We start from the raw sequence: 21,939 nt of genomic DNA, 5'->3' as shown, positions 1-21,939 counted from the left end.
TGATGAATTGGTTGTGGGGTGACACTTCATTTGCTAAGGTTCATTTCTCCCTATGTCTTTACTTTTTTGTTATATACCCAAAGGAAAAAGTATTTATCTTAATCTCTACAAATTTTCCCTATTTGTGTAGCCCATATTTTCCACATGGGGTTTTGGAATGTTGAGAAGTTCATTGTGTTCTTAAAAATATGCAAGTTGATCAGAGACAACTGCTTCATTGACTGATCAGAATAGGATAATAAGAAGTGAGACTAAGTACTTTGATTTGTGAACTGGTTTCTACACGCTTTTTCTTTGTGATTTATAAAAATTGCATCTGACACCCTGTGTATGCTGGGGAGGCAGTATTGTGTAGGGTTAACAGTGCAGGTTCTAGGTTCGAATATCTACTTTGTCACAACTAACTGAACCTTGGGCAAGTTACTTAATCTTCAGCTGTAAAGTAGGGATGACAATAGTGCTTACCTCACGGGACTATTGAGATAATACCTGTAAAGTGCTTAAAACAGTACCTGGCACATAAAAAAAAAAAACTAAAAACTGTTGGTTTCATAATGGTAGGTCATAGTTTCGTCATCTTTCTTTCTTAAAAATTTAAGCTATTAAAGGCTCCCTATATATGTCGAATTTCTATTTTCTCAATCATATTATCAATTTTTGTATCCATTTTTGGAGGTAAATTAAGCCCAGTAGAATTAAAGAAAAGCAAGTTGTTTTAAGTAAACACAAATCCCCATAATGCCCTCGTACTGTACACAATTCAAGAATTTGCCCTTACAAGCTTGAGTCACTTGACTGTGGAGTCCTTCATATTGAGAGGAATCGAAGCCAAGGACAAAGTGAGAATAAGAATTCAAAAATATGTCCTAGGCATGTTGTCCTCATCTCATATTGGTATGCTTTTCTTTATTATAGATAGATTTTTCTTTTTACTCATAACAAATGATGGAAGTTGCATGTTACTTGGGGAAAATGGATCACTCTTAATGAAAAAATAAATAGATCAGCCTAGTGGTGTTTTTAGTGGCATAATAAATACATTTCTCTTTGTTCCTAGGTGTCCTCAAATGCGAGTGAAGTTAAGCATATTCCAGTAAGTATTAGCTGTTAACTTATACATATAGGTTTATAAAATTGTTTTAAGCAATGATCTTCACAAACTGTCCTGGGGAGCCTTACTGCCGTAGGTTTTTAATGTTTGATGGCACTGTGCTCTGGGATTAAGAATCTTAATGCTAACTAAGACTTCGATCCGTTGAACTTTTTTTGTGTGTGTGAGGAACATTGGCCCTGAGCTAACATACATTGCTAATCTTCTTCTTTTTGCTTGAGGAAGATTGTTGCTGAGCTAACATCTCTGCCAGTTTTCCTCTATTTTGTATATGGGATGCTGCCACAGCATGGCGTGATGAGCAGTGTGTAGGTCCATGCCTGGGATCCGAGCCTGTGAACCCTGGGCTGCTGAAGCAGAGCATGCAGACTTAACCACTACACCACCGAGCCGGCCCCTGATCATTGAACTTTTGCTCCTTTCTTTAGCTTATTTTTTTCCACAATTGATAATTAATACTTCTCCAACTGCCAGCTCCTGCATAGATCCTTTCCCTTCCTTGTGATGATTTTATCCTCCTGATTTTTTCTCAGTTTAACCATCACTGCAATTTCATGTCCTGCACAACAGTGAAGAGAGAGCTTTTGGGTTTGAGGAGTTAGTTTGCTAAAGCAATACTGAGTATTTGTTCTCTCTCGGTTGTTTGCAGGACAGTATTGGATGGTTTCTTTCTTTCTTTTATTTTGTTTTTTTTCTGAGGAAGATTTGCCCTGAGCTAACATCTATGTCAATCTTCCTCTATTCTGTATGTGGGTCGCTTCCACAGCATGGCTGCCATTAAGTGGTGTAAGTCCATGCCTGGGAACCAAACCCAGGCTGCTGAAGCGGAGAGCTCCGAACTTAACCACTAGGCTCTGGGGCTGGCCCCTTGTATGGTTTCTTTTTAAGGAACAGTGCAAGAATGTTTGTTCACACAAGCAAGCTTCTAAAATTTGGAGGTTACTGAATAAGGGGACCAGGAATCTAGTCTGCCTTGAAATGGAAGAAAAGCCTTCTCAAGATATCATTCCTTATTTTTCTAACATTGTCATTCCTTCTTGCTAACTACAGTCACATTAATTGTTTGGAATGCTCAACATCAGTTGGCTTAATAAGTACTTATCAAATATTTATTTTAAAATATGCTCTTCTATTCTCTCCTGTTTTGCCTCCTTTGTCACCCTAAGCATTCTGGTAAGAGGAACCTCTGTTTCCTGTGTCCAGGGCGAGTGGGATAGGAGCAAAAAGGAATCGCTCTTCATAATTCATCTTGGATTCTCTGTCACACTACTCATGTTTATTACCATAATTTGCTTGGCTGAGAAGAATGTTTTAGTGTGAGAAAGCCCACGGCACATCTACAGCCCACTAAAAACAGGCATGGAAGGCTGTCATTTTAAGAACACAATGAGTCTACTGTTACTCTCACTGGAGTAACCATAAGGAAGTTCAGGGCTTTAACCAGCTTCCCATTGTGATTATAAAGATTATATTTAATATACCTGCTAATCACTAGGTACATAGTAATCTCCTTTGGTGTTCTTTTGGTGGGATAGGTTGAGAAATGAGTTGTATGCTTCTTGCTTATTCTGGAAGCCCCAGACTGCTGTCACAGTTTATCTTTCTGCTTGGGTTCTACATGAAAATAAACCAATTATAAACAAAGAAGGAGAAATACTATCCTTTTAAATTTTAGACTCTTCTACTAGTGTCCTATTTCAGTTAGGTTTGACACGGTACTGACCAGGAACCTTCACTTTACCCCTTATGGAAATTATAAGCTCTCTACCAGCAAACTGTCCTCTGAATCTCTCACTCTGGTGACAACATCATTCTTTATTGTTTCATGTAGGAAGGGGAGAAGTGGGCCGATGGCCCTTGCAATGTGTGTGAGTGCCGGAGGGCTCAGGTCACTTGCTATGAGCCCTCTTGTCCGCCGTGTCCAGTGGCCACACTAGCCCAGGTGGTGAAGGGACGGTGCTGTCCAGATTGCACCTCAGGTGGGTCCATGTCCGATTTATTTCTGCTGAGATATTTTTATTGCCGAAAAATTCAGAGATCCTCTTTTTCCTGCCTTGCTTCTTTTTCTTTAGTTCTCCCCATCCCCAGGTTTGTTTGTTTCTTCCTAATTTTTCTAATAAATGATGCTAATTAATCTCTGTCCATGTATTTGCCAAACACAACTGATTATGAGTATGTGACCTTGCAAAAGTCATTGACCCTCTCTAAATCTTAATTTTCTTGTTGGTAAAATGTGCCTTATCTACCTTGCAAAATTATTGTGAAAATCAAATAACATAATGTTCAAACACTTGTAAAGGCAAATAGGTGCATTAGGACTGTTCCATTGTTGGAGATGCAAGAACAGTTGCTGAAAGTTTGTTATGGATGTCCATTTTTTTAAGGTGAGCTGTTAAGCAGATAGTTCCTTTTGGAGTTCTCAAATGGGTTTTTGAAGTTTAAAGACTCATTAATTTCTTCCAAAAGAAAATTTTATCTACTTGCTCTGCAACTCTGCTTTCAAATCACCTGGGGTTGAATTAGTTCCAGATAGTAATTGTTGGCAAGCACTGGAGTTGCTCTGGCTGAACAGTAATTTGCCTGTAGGCTTAGTCTCTCTTGGAGAAGGGGCATTTTCTTCCATTCATATTTCATAATTAATTGTTTTCATCTGTGGGTCGCAATTTTTTGTATTGGCAGTTGCTCTTGTTGCACTCAACTTACTTCGGCTATTCACAGTTTTTCTGTGAAGAGTTTATCAGGGGAAAAGGAAAGCAACTTTGTGGTTTAATTATGGTACCTTCACCAAAGTGACTCCCTGGGCTTTCCAAAAGAGAGATTTAGCATATTATAATGTACTACTATATCTTGAAAATCAGGTCCTTGACAACTTCAAAACCTGAAAGAAGTGCTTTGCTGGCAATTACTGCTAAATTCAGGGATAATCCCAAATACTGGGCATAAGATTTGAAATTTTGGAGGACATTTTGGAAAAATTTTGCAGAAAAATAAGAAAAAAATATATTTTTTAGAAAGTAATAACTATTTTTAAAAAATTGTAGGTTTTCTGTCCTAACTTTTTAAGCGCATCAAAGCTTAAGAAGAATATCTAAGAAGTCATAAATGATTGAATCTGTTTGAATGATATATTGTGGAGGTAGTCCTTCCTGTTTCTAGAGGCATTCCAGTAGGTAGAAGCAATAATAGGGCTGTTCAGTAATGTTTGTAATGTCTTCAATTCAGGGCTACCGGAGACAGCAATAATATTTCAGACAAGGAGAGGATCTTTGAAATCTTGCATTGAAATCATTTTCGCTATTTTGGGCCTTTTTCATACCAAAGTTCCAGAGTTTTCTGTTCTTCATATTCTATGCCGTTCCAAATACCCCATAAATTCTTTTTCAGAAAGTTGTAGGGGAAATCATATGGTCTTTACTGAGTTCTCTTCTTCTTTGCCCTTGATTGTAGTTCATTGCCACCCAGACTGCTTGACCTGCTCTCAATCTCCAGACCACTGTGACCTCTGCCGCGACCCCACTAAGATGCTGCGGAATGGACGGTGTGTGCATAGCTGTGGTCTGGGATTTTACCAGGCTGGTGCTCTCTGTTTAGGTATGGCTCCAGGCAGACATGGACTGAGGCTCACTGTTGTCAAGGAGGGGGTCATGAATGCAGGAAATGCACAACTTCCAAAAACCGTTAGAAGGTAGTAACATCCTCCGTAGGTTACTTGGCCTCTTTATTGGTAGGTCTCTTTCTTCTAACATTTTACAGGTGTTTTGATGCTTACTGGGAGATAGATGATGGGGAGGTCAGACACTTGCTGGGTTGTCATGGCTGGATTTTTCACTTTTGAAGACACTCAAGGATAGTGATATCATCAGGATGTGTGGTGTCATTTATTAAAACACTCAGTTAATCAAAGGTAGAACTTTAGAATTGACATGGACTTCCGAGATCACTTACTAGAACTTTCTCAGTTTGCAACTTAGGAACCTGTGGACCAGAGAATTAACAGGCTTCCTCAGCATCACACAGATAATTGGTAACAGAGCTTATCTTTGAGGGTTACCACAGGACCCTGAGTGGCTTCATGTACATTTCAGAATTTTTATATATCTGAGAAGGAGCTCTTACCTGGGAGAATTTGACTTGGTTGAGGCCAAATCATACTGGCCTCAAATTCCAGGTATTTTCCTGTATCTCTGACTCGTGGGGTTAATTTAAGAGTGTGTAGCTTCCTCCCCTGGCTGTGAGTATTTAACCTCTCTGTGCCTCAGTATTCTTACCTGTAAAGTAGGGTAACACTGATGCCTTCCTCAGAGGGTTCTTAGGAGGATTAAGTGTGTCAATGCATGTAAAGTGCCTAGAATAGTGTCTAGGATATAGTCACTCAATAAAGGGCTCAATAAAGGTTAACTGCTTTTATCATTTTTGTAATTGTTCACTTCTCCCTTTCTCTCCTGATTCATCATCTTCAGCCTTTTTGAAAGTTACTTATATCTCTGTATAGATGGTGGAGGAAAAGAGGCAAGGGATATTCTTGTAAAATGGTTGAGTGGGACAGATACTGGGGGCTTTGGATAAGACGAAAAGAACACAGACCCCTGAGCCAAACTGCCTGGCTTCAAATGCCAACTTCCTGTGACCTTGGGCAAGTTACTTAACCTCTGTGAACTTGTTTCTCAACCGTAAAATTGGGATTAATAATATCTACCTCACAGCGTTGTTGTGAGGTTTAAATGCATTCATATATGTAAAGCACTTCATACAGTGCCTGGCATGAAATATGTGCTGTATAAATGAAGGCTGCTTAAGTTATTTTCTTGCCTTCCTTGTCCTCTGTGTCTCCAGAGCCTCAGAATTGGGCTGTGTAGGAATCAGCACTGGGGTGATGTCTTTGAGCTAATCAGAGCTTCCCTTTATCTTTCTTTCTCCCTACCTTCTCTGGAGCCAGTCTGCCAGCCTCAGTGCTCCACGTGTACCAGTGGGCTGGAGTGCTCATCCTGCCAGCCTCCCCTGCTGATGCAGCACGGGCAGTGTGTGTCCACCTGTGGGGACGGCTTCTACCAAGATCGCCACTCCTGTGCAGGTAATCACTGGCTGGGCCATAGCCAGGTGGGCCACTCAGAAAGCCACCCTCACCTCCGGGCGATCTGCGGCCACCAGGAGTTGTGAGCAATTTTTCAAATAAGAGAAGAAACTCTGAACAAGACTCCTGGTGGGATGAGAACAGTGGATGAGACTGATGATACACAACGTTTTTATAATGGTTTTAGTGCTTTTCTGATGTGCATATGTGATGTGATTTCTGTAAGTCCTTTTGCACACACCTGGGAGCACTGGAACAGTATTTAATTCACACTTGGTTCAAGATTGTCGTTCTCTTGTAAGTTAGATTCCTTCATAGTGTAGATACACAGGGCTTGAATGAAAATGAAGGGGAAAATATATCTATATATTTTTTAAACTTTATTTCCACCTGAAGAGACAGGGAGAAACAGAAACAAGGAAAATGACATCATAATAATGAAATGGACAAATAAAACCAAAGTTGACCTTTAAATTTACTCTTACTTTAATAGCTATATACTTTAGTAGCTTTATCTGCGTACTTTTATTTTTATTTAAGATCTAGTTGCAATTCTTAATATCACAATAGTCTCTGGAGGTGGGAGTGGTCGTAATTTAATTTGGTGTTTATACTTGACCACTTTTTCAATAGTGATTGTAATTATGAGTATAAGTAAAAAATGTATGATGAATTTTTTTAAATGCAGAAATGGAAGAAGGAGGTAATGGTGAAAGCAAAGATAAGGGGCAGAGTCTTAAGGTTGTCTTCAGGAGGAGACAGACAATCAGATGTGCTCAGAACCTGAGGCACGGTGTGCGGTGGCAGATAAACCTGAAAAGGCAGATGGACAGAGGGAGGGTCTTGGATGTCACACCACATACCAGGGAACTGTGGTAGCTACGCTCTGCAGCTGAGCAGAAAAGGGCAGAGATGTGATGAGAATCGGAAGGTGGGACAGTCTCAGGGTCAGCTGATATGCTCTTCTCTTTCATGTCCTTGGTTAGATTTTCGGGAAAATAGAAGAAGAGGACAAGTACATGGTATTCATCAGGGTTGCGGGCTAAATGAGCTCTGAGGCCGTGTGAAGGTCTGTGTAGAGGAGGCTGCTGGCCCCCTCCATTCCAGGTTGTGCTGAGAAGTGGAGTCCACGGTATTGTGGAAACCATCTCAAAAGGAAAGATTAGAACTGTTTATGTCATGCAGGATTGAGGGTATCAGGGCCTGTCCTATAGCTAGTCACATTATCAAATATGGAAGGCACACTAGCTTCTGAGTCTGGCTTGGGGGCTCTTTGAGGTCTGTACAAATGTCTTCTGTGTCTCTATGTCCCCAACATCAAGGGCTGTACGTAGTGTTCAGCTTTTATTGAACAAGTGTTTGATGAATGAGGGAACGTACTACCCCTTGGTGATCCTTGAAGGACCAGTGTTTCAATAGAACTCTCAGCCATAAAAGAGAAAAGAACCCTTAATGTCTATTACTTATGATGTTCTGTTTACCTGTTAGTTTTAGAATAGGCTCAAAGTGGGCACATACAAATGTCTTTATATATGTCTAATGGTTGGCAATTTAGGTAAACTGCTGAAATTTCAATTTGATGAAATTATTTAATGCATTCTTTCTCCTTTCTTCTATCCCATCAAAGGGACCTCCTGCTAGCTCCTGTGACAGATTTGCCTTTAAAAGAGGATTAATTCCCCCTAGATTTTATTCTTCCCTCCATACCACTTCCACCTTCTGCCATACGTATTGATATTTTTCTTTTCTTTCTTTTTTGGGGGCCATTTTCCTTTCTCTCATGCCCAGTGTTTTAATTGGTGATGTTAATGCTGTTTTAGGGCACTTTGAAATGGGTAATGTTTCATTTGATTGCTGGTTTACGTAGCTGACTGCTTCCACATTCCGTCCACGTACGCGTACACAAATGCCTCTAGAAGAAAGTTGCTGGCAAAATTTGTTCATGCTCCCTCCAGGGGATTAAACCAATTTGCTTTAGTTCAGCCTGGTTGCATTTTTATGCATAAAATGAGAAGAAAGAAGAGAGCAAGAGCGAGAGAGAAAAGAGAGGAGAGAGAGAGAGTGATCTTAAAAAGTAAAGCTAAACTTGTGATCAGTTTCCATACACTGTCTTGACACTGAGACTGCCCAAATAATCTTTCCAAATAAGCTTTCTCATTTTTGGAATTTTTTGCAATATTGGTGTTTGTACCATTTTTGGTGACTTTTCACCATTGACCTTGAAAGTCGGTCACTCAACTAGTGCTTACTAAACTTTTCAAAAAGAAGCCTACCATTTTACGGTAACAACAGGTTTTTCTGGGTTGATTCCTTTTGACACGGTCATTTATGTTACAACTGGCATAATTCGCTGCTTTATTGACCCATCAAAACCAAAAGAAAATGAACACTGTGCTGAGGAAACTAGTTACCAGAAATTGCCTGATTAATATTCATGCTCACTGTGTTGAACCTAGGGCAGAGTGAAAAATATGGGGCAGAGCCAAGTAGCACATAAGCACATGGCTCTTCAACAAAAGAGTAGGAGCAGGTAAACCAGAGAAGGGTGAATGAAGACTCTGCATCTTGCCAGAGAATCGCTTCCTTAGGGGCCCTCATCACTTTCCCTTTTTCCTTGAGTTTTGTGGTATACACACACATATACACATATGCATACAAAAATGTACTCATGTGTGCATCCGTTAATATTATTGTTGTATTCTTTTGCTTGATTAAACTGACTGATGTTGTAAATATAGACCACATTATGTACCCCACACCAGCCACTGCTTCATTTCCTCTGCCTTCCCAACTTTGGAGTTTGATCACTTTCACATAAGGCTCGGTACTATCCAGTTTTTATACCATTATAAAATGGAGACAGGTAATATGTAAGTCGCCTCTTTCCCACATCAGGTGGGGTCAAGGAGTAATTACCATCTTAGTGCCCAAAACTTACCTTCGAGGCCTGGCACTCAGGCTTCTGCCTTAACCCCTAGGCTTCCCTTGCCACCAGCTGGGTCTGGTCCAGCATCCGTATTTCCCACCCTGTCCTACTCCTCTTGACCCCATGGACATCAGGTCCTAGGACTGGCCTTCTACTTTGGCTCCTGACACCTTGTCCTGTTGTGACCCCTTTCCAGGAATTAACAGCCTCTTAATCACTCCAAGGCTGGTGGTCAGGCTTGACTCAGGTGTGGATGCTCCTTGCCCCACTCCTCACCACACCACATGACCTTCCACCCTTCCTGCATGGCTCTTGGGTACCACTTGTCCTGGACTTACTGTATTCTCTCTACCAGAGTGGTGGTTCCATTGCCTCTTAGAAATCCTGGTATTAAATCTAAATCTGGATCCAGACTGAGGTTGCCGTGTCCTGAGAACATTCTTCTTGCCTGTCTTATCCCTCTTTTCAGTCAACCTCTGTTCTGCTCTGGTGGTACCACTGAACAGTACATACAAACCCTAGATACAAGAGCCCATAAGAAGAAAAGTTAAAACAATCAAACTAACACACACGATGCAAGATCCGTTTAAAACAAGTACCTCATGGGGCTGGCCCCGTGGCCGAGTGGTTAAGTTCGCGCGCTCTGCTGCAGGCGGCCCAGTGTTTCGTCGGTTCTAATCCTGGGCGCGGACATGGCACTGCTCGTCAAGCCACACTGAGGCAGCGTCCCACATGCCACAACTAGAAGGACCCACAACGAAGAATATACAACTATGTACCGGGGGGCTTTGGGGAGAAAAAGGAAAAAAACAAAACAAAACAAAACAAAAAAACAAAAACAAGTACCTCATAAGACTATAGACTTTGAGAAGAGAAAGAGTAGGATTTAGCCCATTTTTATATGTGTATCAATGTTTGGCTTGTCTACTTAAAACTTCCAGTATTCACAAAGGCCTCAGGATGGAGCCCTGTGTACCCCATGGCAGATGCAAACCCAGAGATAGAAGGAAGTGTGACACAGTGCTTAAGACTGTAGGCTCAGGAGCCAAACCGCCTGGAGTCCAGGCTTGGCTCTGCCATCCAAACAGCGTATTCTTCAACTCCATGCTTCCGTTGCCTATAGGTAAAACAGGGACTGTAATATCTGACGTGTGGCATTGTTGTGAGGGTTAGATGAACAATTCACATATGTCATTTAGCATGATGCCTGGCACCTAGTAAGCCCTCCATATATGTTAGGAGACCTGGATTTCTGCTTGCCATTGTCCTTCCCTGTTCCCTTTCTCCCACTCCTCCATACATTCTCTTTTTTTTTTTTTTTTTTAAAGATTTTATTTTTTCCTTTTTCTCCCCAAAGCCCCCCGGTACATAGTTGTATATTCTTTGTTGTGGGTCCTTCTAGTTGTGGCATGTGGGACGCTGCCTCAGCGTGGTTTGATGAGCAGTGTCATGTCCGCGCCCAGGATTCGAACCGACGAAACACTGGGCCGCCTGCAGCGGAGCGCGCGAACTTAACCGCTCGGCCCCGGGGCCAGCCCCCCCATACATTCTCTTTTAACCACTGCTCGAGGTCCTGAGGATATGAAGATAAGTAAGACTCCATCTTTGCTTTCCTTTCTCAATCAAGGCAGGGTTAGCTGCTACTTACAGAAATGCAAAAAAATAAAAAATACAAGCACAAAAACCTATGCAGTTTATTCTACATCTGATTGCTGTGGTCTTAGATTTTGAAACTTAAAGAATCAAGCAATTGAATGTTTTACAGGTTTGTGTGAGGTAGGATCATTTGGATCTCAACCCTGCCACTTACTCCTGCATGGCTTTGGGCAGGTCATTTAACCACTTTGAACCTCAGTTTCCTCAACTGTAAAATGGGCATAGTATGATCTACATCAAACCATTATTATGAAGGTTAGAAAAGGTATTTGAAACATGTAAATATATTATGTCTGGCTCATAGTATGTGGACAAGAAAAGGCAGCTATTGTCATTATCAAATTCATTCCTTTATTTTTCAATTTATGGGAATCAAAATCAAATACCTTGCATTAAGAAACAAACAGTTTTGTGCTATTTGTATCTGATTTAAAATAAAATCTATTTTATATGTTATGGAGAAGTAAATAAGCTTTACTGTATTCCTCACAAGTTAAAATCCTTTTATTTTCTTTAAATGCTCAGATTAAATGATGAGAATCTGGAATCATTTATTTCTTAGCCAATATCACGGTATATTTAGAGGAGAAACTTAGGGTAAGAAACCCTGTAAAATTTACAAATGGGATGCTGACCTAGCTGAGATTTAAAAGCTGTAGTTTGAACAGAGGAACTTCCAGAGTTAATTATTTGTGGGAATTTTGTTTGACTGGAGCAGCCCAACCGTTTGTGGAAAGGAAGTGCGGACGCCTTGGAGCCAGGTCCACAGCAGTGAAGACTTCAGGGGCCTTGGTATTATGTTCCAGCGTGTGGCTTAGCCTAGCCTGGCTGTGCCTGCGGCTGACCCCTTGGCAAAGGCATTTATGAAACTGCTGTTCTGAAACCCTCAGGAAGACAGGAGCCCTCCTTCTTCTGTTGGGATAGACATTGTGACACTGGTACCCTCCACTGCCTCTCCAACATCTCCCAGAATTGGAGTCGGTTCCAGTTTCATAGCCAGATCCCACACTCAGTTTGAGGGCCCAGCACATCCTACCACTGTCTTCACTCATTTTGCTCTTTAAATGCTGTGCGTTGTTCCAACCTTCTCTTGTGTTCTACATAATTATGGTCTCTCACTTAATTGCTGAGTGTCATGTAAAGAGGACTTATTGCTTTAGGTAATATTGCTGTCTCCTACATGCTGTTCGTGCAATGAATATTTGTCCAGCCTCTTACATGTGCCAGGCACTGGGTACAGCAGTGAACCGACAGAACGCTGCCCTGTGATTAAGGAACTTCCTTTCTCAATGGGAGAAGAGTGTCAGTAAATAAATAGACAAGATCATTTCCGTTAGTTACCGCTGTATGAATGCATTGCTATCAGTGCTATAAAGACACTTTTTAAAGGTGTATTATAGGAAGTGACTGATTATTGAGGCAGGGACAGGTCTTATACATTCCCCAAAATGCTAAGCACATCTAAGACCCTCTGAATAATTTTTGATTGAGAAAGTGTGATAAACCATTGCATGGAGGAATGTACAGGCGTGCTGGACTTTGGCTTACAAGTGACCTGTATTGCATTTACCTTCTATTATTTACTCCCTGTCAGCGATTCCTGGTGGCCTCGGGAAAATTACAGAATCTCTGTTTTTCCCACCCCTCTTTCTCTTCTCTTCATTTTCTTCCTCTTTTAGAAAGTTGGATGCCTTATCAGTGCTGGAAGGTGACTCTTGAAAGAAACTATCATTGGAACTTACTATCTGTGGAGTGTTTTAAGCCTTTCAGAAGGGAGGACCACAGGCTTGCCCTCCTAGAATGTACATTTCTTGAGTAATCTAGACCCAGTGAAGCCGGTGACAGTGCCATTCCAAGTCCCCTCCCTCTTTGGACGGTGATGTAAAGGATAAATGGAGAGAAGAAGGAAAAAGCAGCTGGTGGTATTTTGCCTGGGACCTTTACTGTAGCAGGAGACTGGCTGGGTTTGGCATTTGTCTGTGCTGCTTATAGACCCTTGCTGTGTGTGCCAAAAGACAAATGACAGAACAGAAGTATCACATACCAGCAGAGAAAGCCCGCCACAAATGCAAGGGAGTTTATCTTCCAGACAGATCCCATTCTTCCTGACAAATCTGAACCCTCAAATATTTCAGCTATGGATTACAAACTAGTGACAAGTCTTTTGGCTTTCTGCCCAGTTCCTAGGGTTCTCAGTTATTTTAGCTAGACTGTGTGGCACATGTTCTTTCTCCCTCTTCCCCATTCCCCACCCCAACACTCTCCTTGTTTTGCCCTCCCTTCCCTATTTGTGCTGCCCACGGAGCGCATGGCACCTGCATGATATCGCTGTCAAGATCAGAGCAGCTATACTAGTGCAGCCAGTAAGTCTGAGAACTCTCCTCATCAAAAGCTTGTTTTGGTTGCTGGTCGCTCCTTTGGCTCCTCAGTTTCTCTAGACAAGCAGACTCAAGGTATCACCGGAGAAATCAATAGCCATTTAATTAACAGAGGCTAGGGAACAACCCGGGGAGTCCTAGCAGCTATGGGTTGCCAGTGGTCACAGTGGCTGAATGGAATCTGAAAGTTCCACTGGGCTCATCCAACTAGGCCTAGGTGGTCACTGCATTTGATAACCCTTAGGTTGCACTTGTGTTGTAGATTTAGAAGTATAGGCAGAGAAGCAGGAGATAGAAAGGATAACTTGAAGAACATTCCTGGTGAGCTGAATGCCTGACTTTATCCTCTGACTCGCATACCAATGGACAGTCTGCTTGTAAATCTCTCTCGATGTTGACCTGCCAAAGCCTCCGTCGTCTGGGAAGTTATTCCTTTCATTCAGGCGCTGTATCTACAGAAAACCCTGCTAAAAATTCAAATATGTTACCCAAGACGGGTAAATCATTCAGCTGTGTCATAAATGTGGTTAATAGATTAACTAGCTATTTACCCAGCATGGGCCTTAGGGAAAAGCACTACGGGCTTTTTTTTTTTTCCCTCCATTAGTAATTTTTTCCCCTAAGTACCAAATGAATTCATGTTTATTCCACAAAATAATTTGATAGTAAAATTCAAGACACAATAAAAAGTTAGTGAATATCCCTGATGCAAGCTCTCTCCAATGGCTACTGTTAGTATTTTGGTGAAATGTCTTCCTGATTTATGAATGTGTGTGTGTGTGTGTTGTGTACACAGACATACATACATGCATTTGCTTTTCAAAAGTACAATCACGCTTTCTGTATAGTTTTATTGTCTGCTTTCCCCATGTTATTTATTATCATTTTACAACATCTCTTAAAATCTGTTGTATAAGTTTCCATCTGTGGCTATGCAAGAATTCATTTAGCGAATCCTTTGCTGTTTGACATTTCTTCCTAATTTTTACGTTATTATAAATAACGATGATGTAAACATTTTTAATAGAAATTCTGATAAGTATATTTGTTTAGGGTACATTCTTAGACATGTCATTATTGGGTCCAAGTGTATATATGTACTTTTTTAAGCTTTTGACACATATTAATATACCACTCTCTTTTTAAAAAGTTATAATTTGCATTCCTACTAGAAACGTACGAGACGGCCTGCCTCCCATCACCCTTGTCAACACTAGATATTACGATTCCTCTTAAGTTTGTCAGTTTGATTGATGTAAAGTGGAATCTTGTTTAATTTTTTTCTTTTACTTATTTTTGAGATTTATATGTTGACAGTTGAGTTAACCATACTTACCAGTTCATGACCCATTTTTGTCACTGGCTTAGGCCAGGCTGTTCTCTTGATTGTCTATCTGTCTGTCTGTCTGTCTGCCTGTCTATTCCTTTTGTTCCCATAATTTGCTCCCACTTCCCTTCTCCCAGCTCCCCACTTAAGTAACTATTCCAATGCCATTTAATGTGTATTTTTCTGTTGTGTGCTCTTACTGTTTTGTATGCATGTATTTTAAATATTCATAAATATTACTAGGTGGATATTTCATTCTTTTCTCCTTTTATTCTAAAGACTTTTATTTTTAGGGCAGTTTTAGGTTCACAGCAAAATTAAAAGGAAAGCACAGAGATTTCCCAGATTCCCCTTAGCCCTACATATGCCTAGGCTCCCCCATCATCAACATCTCCACCAGAGTGGTACATTTGTTATAATCGATGAATGATTCTTTTCCTCTTTTTTCCCTCACAAAACACTGTTTCTAAGATGCATACATGTTGCTATGTGTGCAGCTAATCCATTGCATTTAGATGCTACTTTTCTGTTTAATTTGCATATCTCCGGCTGTTCACGAGGCTGAAAAATTTTCATGTTTGTATTTTTTCTGTTCTGAGCTCCCTTAAGTACATACGGGTTTCCAGAACATGTGGAGACCAGACAGTCCTGTTTCAAGGTGTATGGCTTCTGTCGGCACAGGAAAGCAGCTTAGGGGCAGAGACCCAGCCTGGTAGGGAACAGAAGAAGATTGGAGTAAAAGGATTTAAATGATGATTACTCAGATGAGCTTCTCCTTTTAAATTTGTCTGGCATTTGTGCTTCTTAGGCAAGTAGCCTGGGCCTTAAGTGGGACTGTGATGAGGAGAAGGGAGAGTAGGCTGCCCAGCATCTGGGCTTCTCCATGGGCTTTACCGAGGTATTTTCATTCACTTTCCAAAGGCCTTTCACTGATGTTTTGTAGAGATTGCAAGGAAAGAGCTTTAGAGGCTGCTGCTGGAATAACCCCTGAGGGCTCTATTACTTGCCTTCACTCCCTTTCTAAGTGAGCCCACTTTTCCCATCGTCTTTTCCATCCCTTCCTCTTCTGTCTCGTGTTGCACTTTAATTTGCTCCCTTTATAGTTGCTTTTGATGCCAGTCAAAACAAGATTTGCCAGATCTCCCAGGGTGTGCCGCTCATGATCACGTACAGCATTTTCTGCTTTCTCCAGTATGTCATCTCACCATATCCCTGTGAGTTAGGTACAACAAATATTGTTATTCCCACTTTAGAGATTAAGAAAGCAGGGAACAGTGAAGGTGAGTTTAAGACAGAAAAATTTTTCATCCAGCCAGATCTTCTTATTGGCGATCTACCCACTGTCTCCTGCTAATACTTTAAAACCTGGCGCATACTTCCCAGTCATCTGTGAGTTGAGAATGAAAGCTCGCAGCTGCTACAAAATGGACAAGGAACAGAGAGAAGGACTTTGACTTGTGTGTGACATACCTGCTCATGCAGGAGTTTGGGCTGTTTCTGTGTAGTTTCAAGCTGAAACTTCTTGACAGTTTGGAAATCTGAACAGTAGCCACACTGAGGAATCTAAAAGGATCTGCTGATCAAGTGTGCTAATTCTTGGTAATGGCAAGGACACTTATTCCAAAAGCCCATGGAAAAGGTGAGGAAGCAAGGCCCCTTCTCCTTTCTGAGGGGTAGTTTGAACCATAGGCTGTGCCCACGGGTGTCCATATCCACTGCCTGGGTCTGGGAAGACTTCCTGGAAAATAAGTGGCCCATCGGAAATGCTTTTAACACATCCCTGGAAAAAGGGCTGCATCTTATTCTTAGAGAAGCACAGGTTAAAAAATTTTTACAACAATCTTCTATTTCAAAATTATCAAGTATGAAAAGAAGTTTCTTATTTTTAGAGTTTCAGTATGGAGTTGCCAAAAGAAAAGTAATTCGTTCCTTTTCATTTTGAAATGAATTGCTCAGCAAGCCAACACATGTCTCGTTATGCTCCAGAAAAGTCAGGGGCTTTCCTAAGTAAATTATCTACTGCATGTGAGATAGGAAGATGGCTTTCTCTCATTCCCCCTCTTTTTTAATTTATTGCCACAATTTTCACAATATACAATTCAAACCCTGGGTTATCTGAAACGTATCACTAAGAGAAATTATGGTGAAAAGTCAGGGAGTGACCTCTTCTTTTTTATAATAACCTGAATGTAATAAAAACCACCTGTAAAATAAGCCTGCAAAAAGAGATTATCTGCAGTAGCATATGTTCAGTCCTAGAAATTAGAAATCAGTTGCAAAACACAGTGGGAGTATGTCATTATAAGAAATGACAGCTCAAAAAAGAAGGGAAGAAATGACAGCTCAGCATAGTCCTATGATGAAATAAAAATCCCTTCTGCCATCCTGGCTGGCCGTAGAACATTCCTTTTGTTCGCTATGGAAAGAAGAGAAGGCCCAGCATCACATTTGGTACTCTATACAGGTGCGGCGTAAGTGTTCGTCATCATAAGCAGATCTGGCCTACAGCGTTTATGAGGTAAATTTTACAGCCTCAAGTTTATCTATCTTAAGTTATCATATCTTCAGACTATGACCTCCTGCTTGTTTGTTTCCATGTTGAAGGTAACTGATAGGATGAATCCCTCACAACCAATTAAAAAATCTGCTATGCATTCATTTAACATATATTTAGTGAGTACTGACTTTGTCCTAGGCATCAGTCTGGACAGTGGGGGTTTAAGATGACTAAATCATGGCCCCTATTTTGGAGGATGTTACATGCCATTGAAGGGGATTGGTCTGTAACTGAGGAATTGGTGCAGTAGGATAAACAGCAGCAGAGAGGCATGTTCAGAATGCTGCAGGAACATGGAGGAAGGAGAAACGGACTTTGTTTGGACAAGTTCAGCAAAGCTTCACTGTTGTGGTGACAACTTAGGAGGCCTCTCAAATATAAACAAGATTACAGGGGTTGTGGAAGGAGCCAGAGGCATTGCTGACTGGGTGAATCCTGTGTGGGGCATCCAGAACCCACGGACAGGCACGTGGCATGCTTAGGGCACCTTCCTCCGTAGGCTTGCTATGCGTGAGGAGGGTAGCAGAAGGCAGGGCTGAAATCTAAGGTAGGGCTCAGTTTGCAATGGGCCTGAGGGCCGTTCCTAAGTCTGTATCCTCTATCCTGCTCATCCTTGGGCCCTTCTTCTGATTGGCAACACTAGGTGTAATATTAAAAATATTTAACTAGCAGTATGGCACACATCAGATCGGTCAGAAGGAGGGGGGACCTGAGACCCTCTCCTGTGCCAAACCTTTTGGTTGCTGGAGTATGGTGTCTGCCAGGGTTCCCTGGGATGGAGCTGGAGTATCAGGGAGGGGCCAGGACAACAGCCATTTACCAACCACGTGGGAAGTGTTTTTACTGTTTTGACAGCCAGTGTGGCTGAGTGTCTGCACTGCCATCAGCCAGTCTCCGTAGAGAACCGAGGGGGTTGTGCTTCACTTTCTCATCTCCTCTACACCCCCTGGACAAAAATGATTTCATCCCTTAAAGATGACTTAATTACCCTCTCCTCTCCCCACTGCAGAGTAAACTCTCTAAAAAGCCAAACTGATCAATTCCACTGTTGTGATTAAAACTTGTATGGGATGAAGTCCAAGGTCCTTACCCTGGCCTGCCTGACATTCGTGATCTGGCCCCTGGTGTCCTTTTAGCCTCACTCACCATGCCCTCTGACACTTACTCCACAGTGCAGTTTGCACGATGTCGCCAGTGCACTCAAGTGTTGGGTGGTTTAGATGTTTCCTTCAGCAGGCCTCAGGGAGCGTGCTCGCCCACGACCAGCTAGACAGGCCCCACAGGCTAGCACAGCATCTTGCATGCAGTAGGTGCTTCTCTGGAACGTTGATAGATTAGGTTTGCATACCTTCTTGTAAATGAGATTGGGTTTTTGTTCGTTTGTTCGGATAACAGCTTTGAATCAACTCTGAACCAGTAAGGCAGAGGCATGAACAAGGGTAGACACTTCGGATGATGACTACGGTCAGCAATTGAAGGAGAGTTGAATAAGTGATTTTGTGTGTGTTTGGGGTAGAATTTGTTACTGGAAACTTTGCATCCACATCTTTAGTTATAATGTAGTGTCAATGGCTTATCCTAATACAAACAATATTCTCATGTAACATTTATAAAATATAAATAAGGAGTTAACTATAAGTGAAGTTTGTAGAGCACCAAGCAGTGTGCTCAGCACAGAGTTAATAGAATAGAAATGGACTCAGCTCCCCTGAAGCTTGTGGTCTAGTGAGGGAACCAGATAATAAATGAGTAAACTTTCCTCCATCTCTGCTCTCCACCTGCCATCGTCATCTTTTACCTGGACCAAAGCAGCAGACTGCACACTGGTCGCCACACCAGAACAGCAGACTCCTGCATGAAAGTCTGTAAGCCACCAGAGAGAGCTTTTAAAAGTCGAAATCGGGGCTTGCATGTATCCTGCTTAAGCCCATTTATGACTTCACACTGCAATTAGGATAAAATCCTAATTTCTTTCCATGGTCTCCAAAGTCAAGTTTGATTGGGCCCCTGCCGACCCCTCTAGCCATGAATCAGGCCACTGTGCTCTGCTGTGCCTCTCTGTGCCCCACTATGCTCTGCTGTGGCCCTCTGTGCCCCACTGTGTTCACAGCTCCAGCCATAGGAGCAGCCTTCAGTTCATGAACCCCTGACTCCTCCCTTCTCGAGAACTTTATTCGTGCTGTTCTCTGGCTCTCCCCATGGCTGGCCACCTCTCATCCTTTAGATCTATCTAAAGTTGGTCCCTTCCACCCCCGCCACTGTTATTCTTTATTGAAGAGTCCTTCCTAGCACTTAACACAATTCATAACTATCTCTAAATTTGTTGGTATGAAAATCTGTTTGACATTAAGACTTTCACTTGCAGTTTAGACCTGAGAGGAGAGGATTGGATCTTGAGATTTGCAAGGCAGGCATCCTTTCTTCTGATTCCAAAGGGGTACCTAATTAAATTGCTATGTATGTTTCACAAATCACTTGCAGTCAGCAAAGTCATTCTCCCTCCCAATTTTGGTCAGAATGAATACCTCTGCAAAATAGGTTGGGCTCCATTTTAAAGCAAACTTTTTGAAAATTAGCATGCATTAACAGAGGCATAGATGCAGTTAGCCATACAGAGAGTTAACCAAATCTGAATATATTCAATCATTCAGAATAGGCCTCTTTACAGACATACTAAGGTGAAGAGCAAGCATTAATAGTAATAAAAAATCAAATGCTGGAAGAAGAGGAAATTTTCAGATCTTAAAGGAAGATGTATAGTTAGAAACGGAAGGTGTAAGAGAAAGGCTCCGTGAGTCCTCAAAATACATGTTTAGAGCTCATGCTACTGAGGGAAACCAGAGACTGAGGGAAACCAGAGACTGAGGGAGACTAAAAGAGTTGTGAGATAGGACAGAGGACGAGGATGGTGAGAGAAAGAGAGAGATGGAAAGGGAGGGGAAGAGCAATAGCAATCAAGCAGTACCAGATGCTTCAAGGTCTGACCAAGGACTAGAGAACGTGACATCTTGCCCTGGCTGATTTTGATAGTGCTGGAGGTGGGAGCGGTTATCTTGTTGGCACTTTTTTGTGTGGTTACAAAAGGCGAGGTGGCACAGTGATAGAGGGCCATCTGATTTCATTAGATGGACTATCTTTGTCCAGAAAATTTGATTCCCTTCCCTGTGATTCTCATTACTCAAAGCCCTTGATTTCCGGTTCCAATTCTCTTAGCAACAGTTTATTGAAGTTGTACTCCTGGCCAACAGAAATAGTTTTTTTTGGTGGGGATGTGTTTTTTTTTTCCTCTTGTGATGTACATATGTGCACAGTGGTTTAGGAATGAAGGAGCCAACATCCTCCTTGTAAATTGTAAAACCTTTGAAGGGAAAATTGCATCCAGTCCTTTCTGCTGGAGGTTGTTGATGATTTTGCTGTTTGCCCGCAGCCTGCCACGAGTCCTGTGCGGCCTGTTGGGGTCCCACGGAGAAGCACTGCTTGGCCTGCAGAGACCCCTTCCAAGTGCTGAGAGAGGGTGGCTGCAAGACCAGCTGTGGTGATGGGTTTTACAACAAGCAGGGGACCTGCAGCGGTAAGTGTGGGGGCTTCGCTTGCCAAAGAGCTTTTCCTCTTCCAGCATCCCTTGTTTTATTCAAAACATAGCACCCTAACCAACATTTCTTTTGCTCAAAAAAAACGCGAATGGCTGCTAACATCAACAGAGTTTTAGTAGTTTATGAAACATGTCTTTTTTTCACTGGTGGGATCCCCTTTAAAAACCCCGCCCCCTGACAGGGGTGCTCATTCTAGTCTCATCCTGTGAATGAAGACAGCGAGGCTCAGACTGCTTGCTCCAGACCCACAGCTGTAAGGACAGGAGTGGGGCTTCCTTTCTCCAAATCCCTAACTCTTCATCAACACCAGACTGCCTTCCAAACATTCACGGAGACAAAGACACTCTGAGGCCAGCCGAGGGCCGATCGACCCTTGGTGCTGGTGCCGCTGACTTAAAGCTCAAGTGGTTATTGTCTGTTCTACCTTTAACAGCCACTGCGTAACAGTAGGAGTTAACCCAGCTAGTGCTTCCTGTGCCAGGCGCTCTTCCAAGTGCTTTATAAACATTCACCCTTTGAGAGGCCGGCAGGTATAGAGGGGAAAGCATGACCTTGGGCAAGTTGCTTAATCTCTCTGCGTATCAGTTTATCATTGGTAAAATGAGGAAAGCAATAGTACCCATGGTAGACAGAATAATGGCGCCTCAAAGATATCTGTGTCCTGATTGCCCGAATCTGGGAATCTGCTGCCTCAGATGGCAAAAGGGAGTTTGTAGGTATGATGAAGTGAAGGATCTTGCGATGAGGAGATTATTCTGGATTATCTGGGTGGGCCACTATAATCACAGGAGTGTTGATGTGAGTAGGAGAGTTGGAGTCAGAAAAGGAGACCTGAGACAGAAACAGAGGTCAGAGAGATGGTCAGAGCGATGCCAGAAAGGGGCCATGAGCATGCAGGCAGTCTCTAGACCCCGGAAAGGACACAGATCTCCCGTAGAGCTTCTAGAAGGAATGTGGTCCTGATGATGCCTTTGTTGCAGGACTTCTGACCTTTAAAGCTATAAGATAATAAATTTGTGTTGTTGTAAGTCACTGGGTTTGTGGCAGTTTGTTACAGCAGCAAAGGGAAACTAACACGTACTGAATTTAGAAGGCTGTCCTGGGGATTGAGTTAATCTATGCAAGGCGTTTAGCACAGTGCCAGGCACAGAGGAAGTGCTATGTAAGTGCTTGGTGTTTAATCTTCACAACGGTTTCATGATGTAGTTATTATTATCATCCTCATTTTCCAGATGAAGAAACAGAGAGGTTAAGAAACTTGCTTAAGGTCACCTAGCTAGTAAGGGGCAGAGTTGGGATTCAAGCCTATGTCCTCTGGTT

The 21,939-nt window shown here is 42.1% G+C and overlaps 1 protein-coding gene across 3 annotated transcripts in view; it reads left to right on the top strand.

Annotated features, from left to right (window-relative positions):
* FRAS1 (Fraser extracellular matrix complex subunit 1) overlaps positions 1-21,939 on the top strand; it is a 419,525-nt gene that overhangs the window by 187,877 nt on the left and 209,709 nt on the right. For all 3 annotated transcript variants that reach the window (XM_044766202.2, XM_044766201.2, XM_014865057.3), the window contains exons 11-15: positions 1,058-1,093; positions 2,943-3,090; positions 4,559-4,702; positions 6,048-6,182; positions 20,454-20,597. In XM_044766202.2, the coding sequence (XP_044622137.2) occupies positions 1,058-1,093; positions 2,943-3,090; positions 4,559-4,702; positions 6,048-6,182; positions 20,454-20,597 (607 nt within the window). The remainder of the gene's footprint in view (positions 1-1,057; positions 1,094-2,942; positions 3,091-4,558; positions 4,703-6,047; positions 6,183-20,453; positions 20,598-21,939) is intronic.

Source organism: Equus asinus, chromosome 3 (assembly GCF_041296235.1).
Source record: "Equus asinus isolate D_3611 breed Donkey chromosome 3, EquAss-T2T_v2, whole genome shotgun sequence".
NCBI classification, from domain to species: domain Eukaryota; kingdom Metazoa; phylum Chordata; class Mammalia; order Perissodactyla; family Equidae; genus Equus; species Equus asinus.
This window is presented reverse-complemented; position numbering and strand designations above follow the sequence as displayed.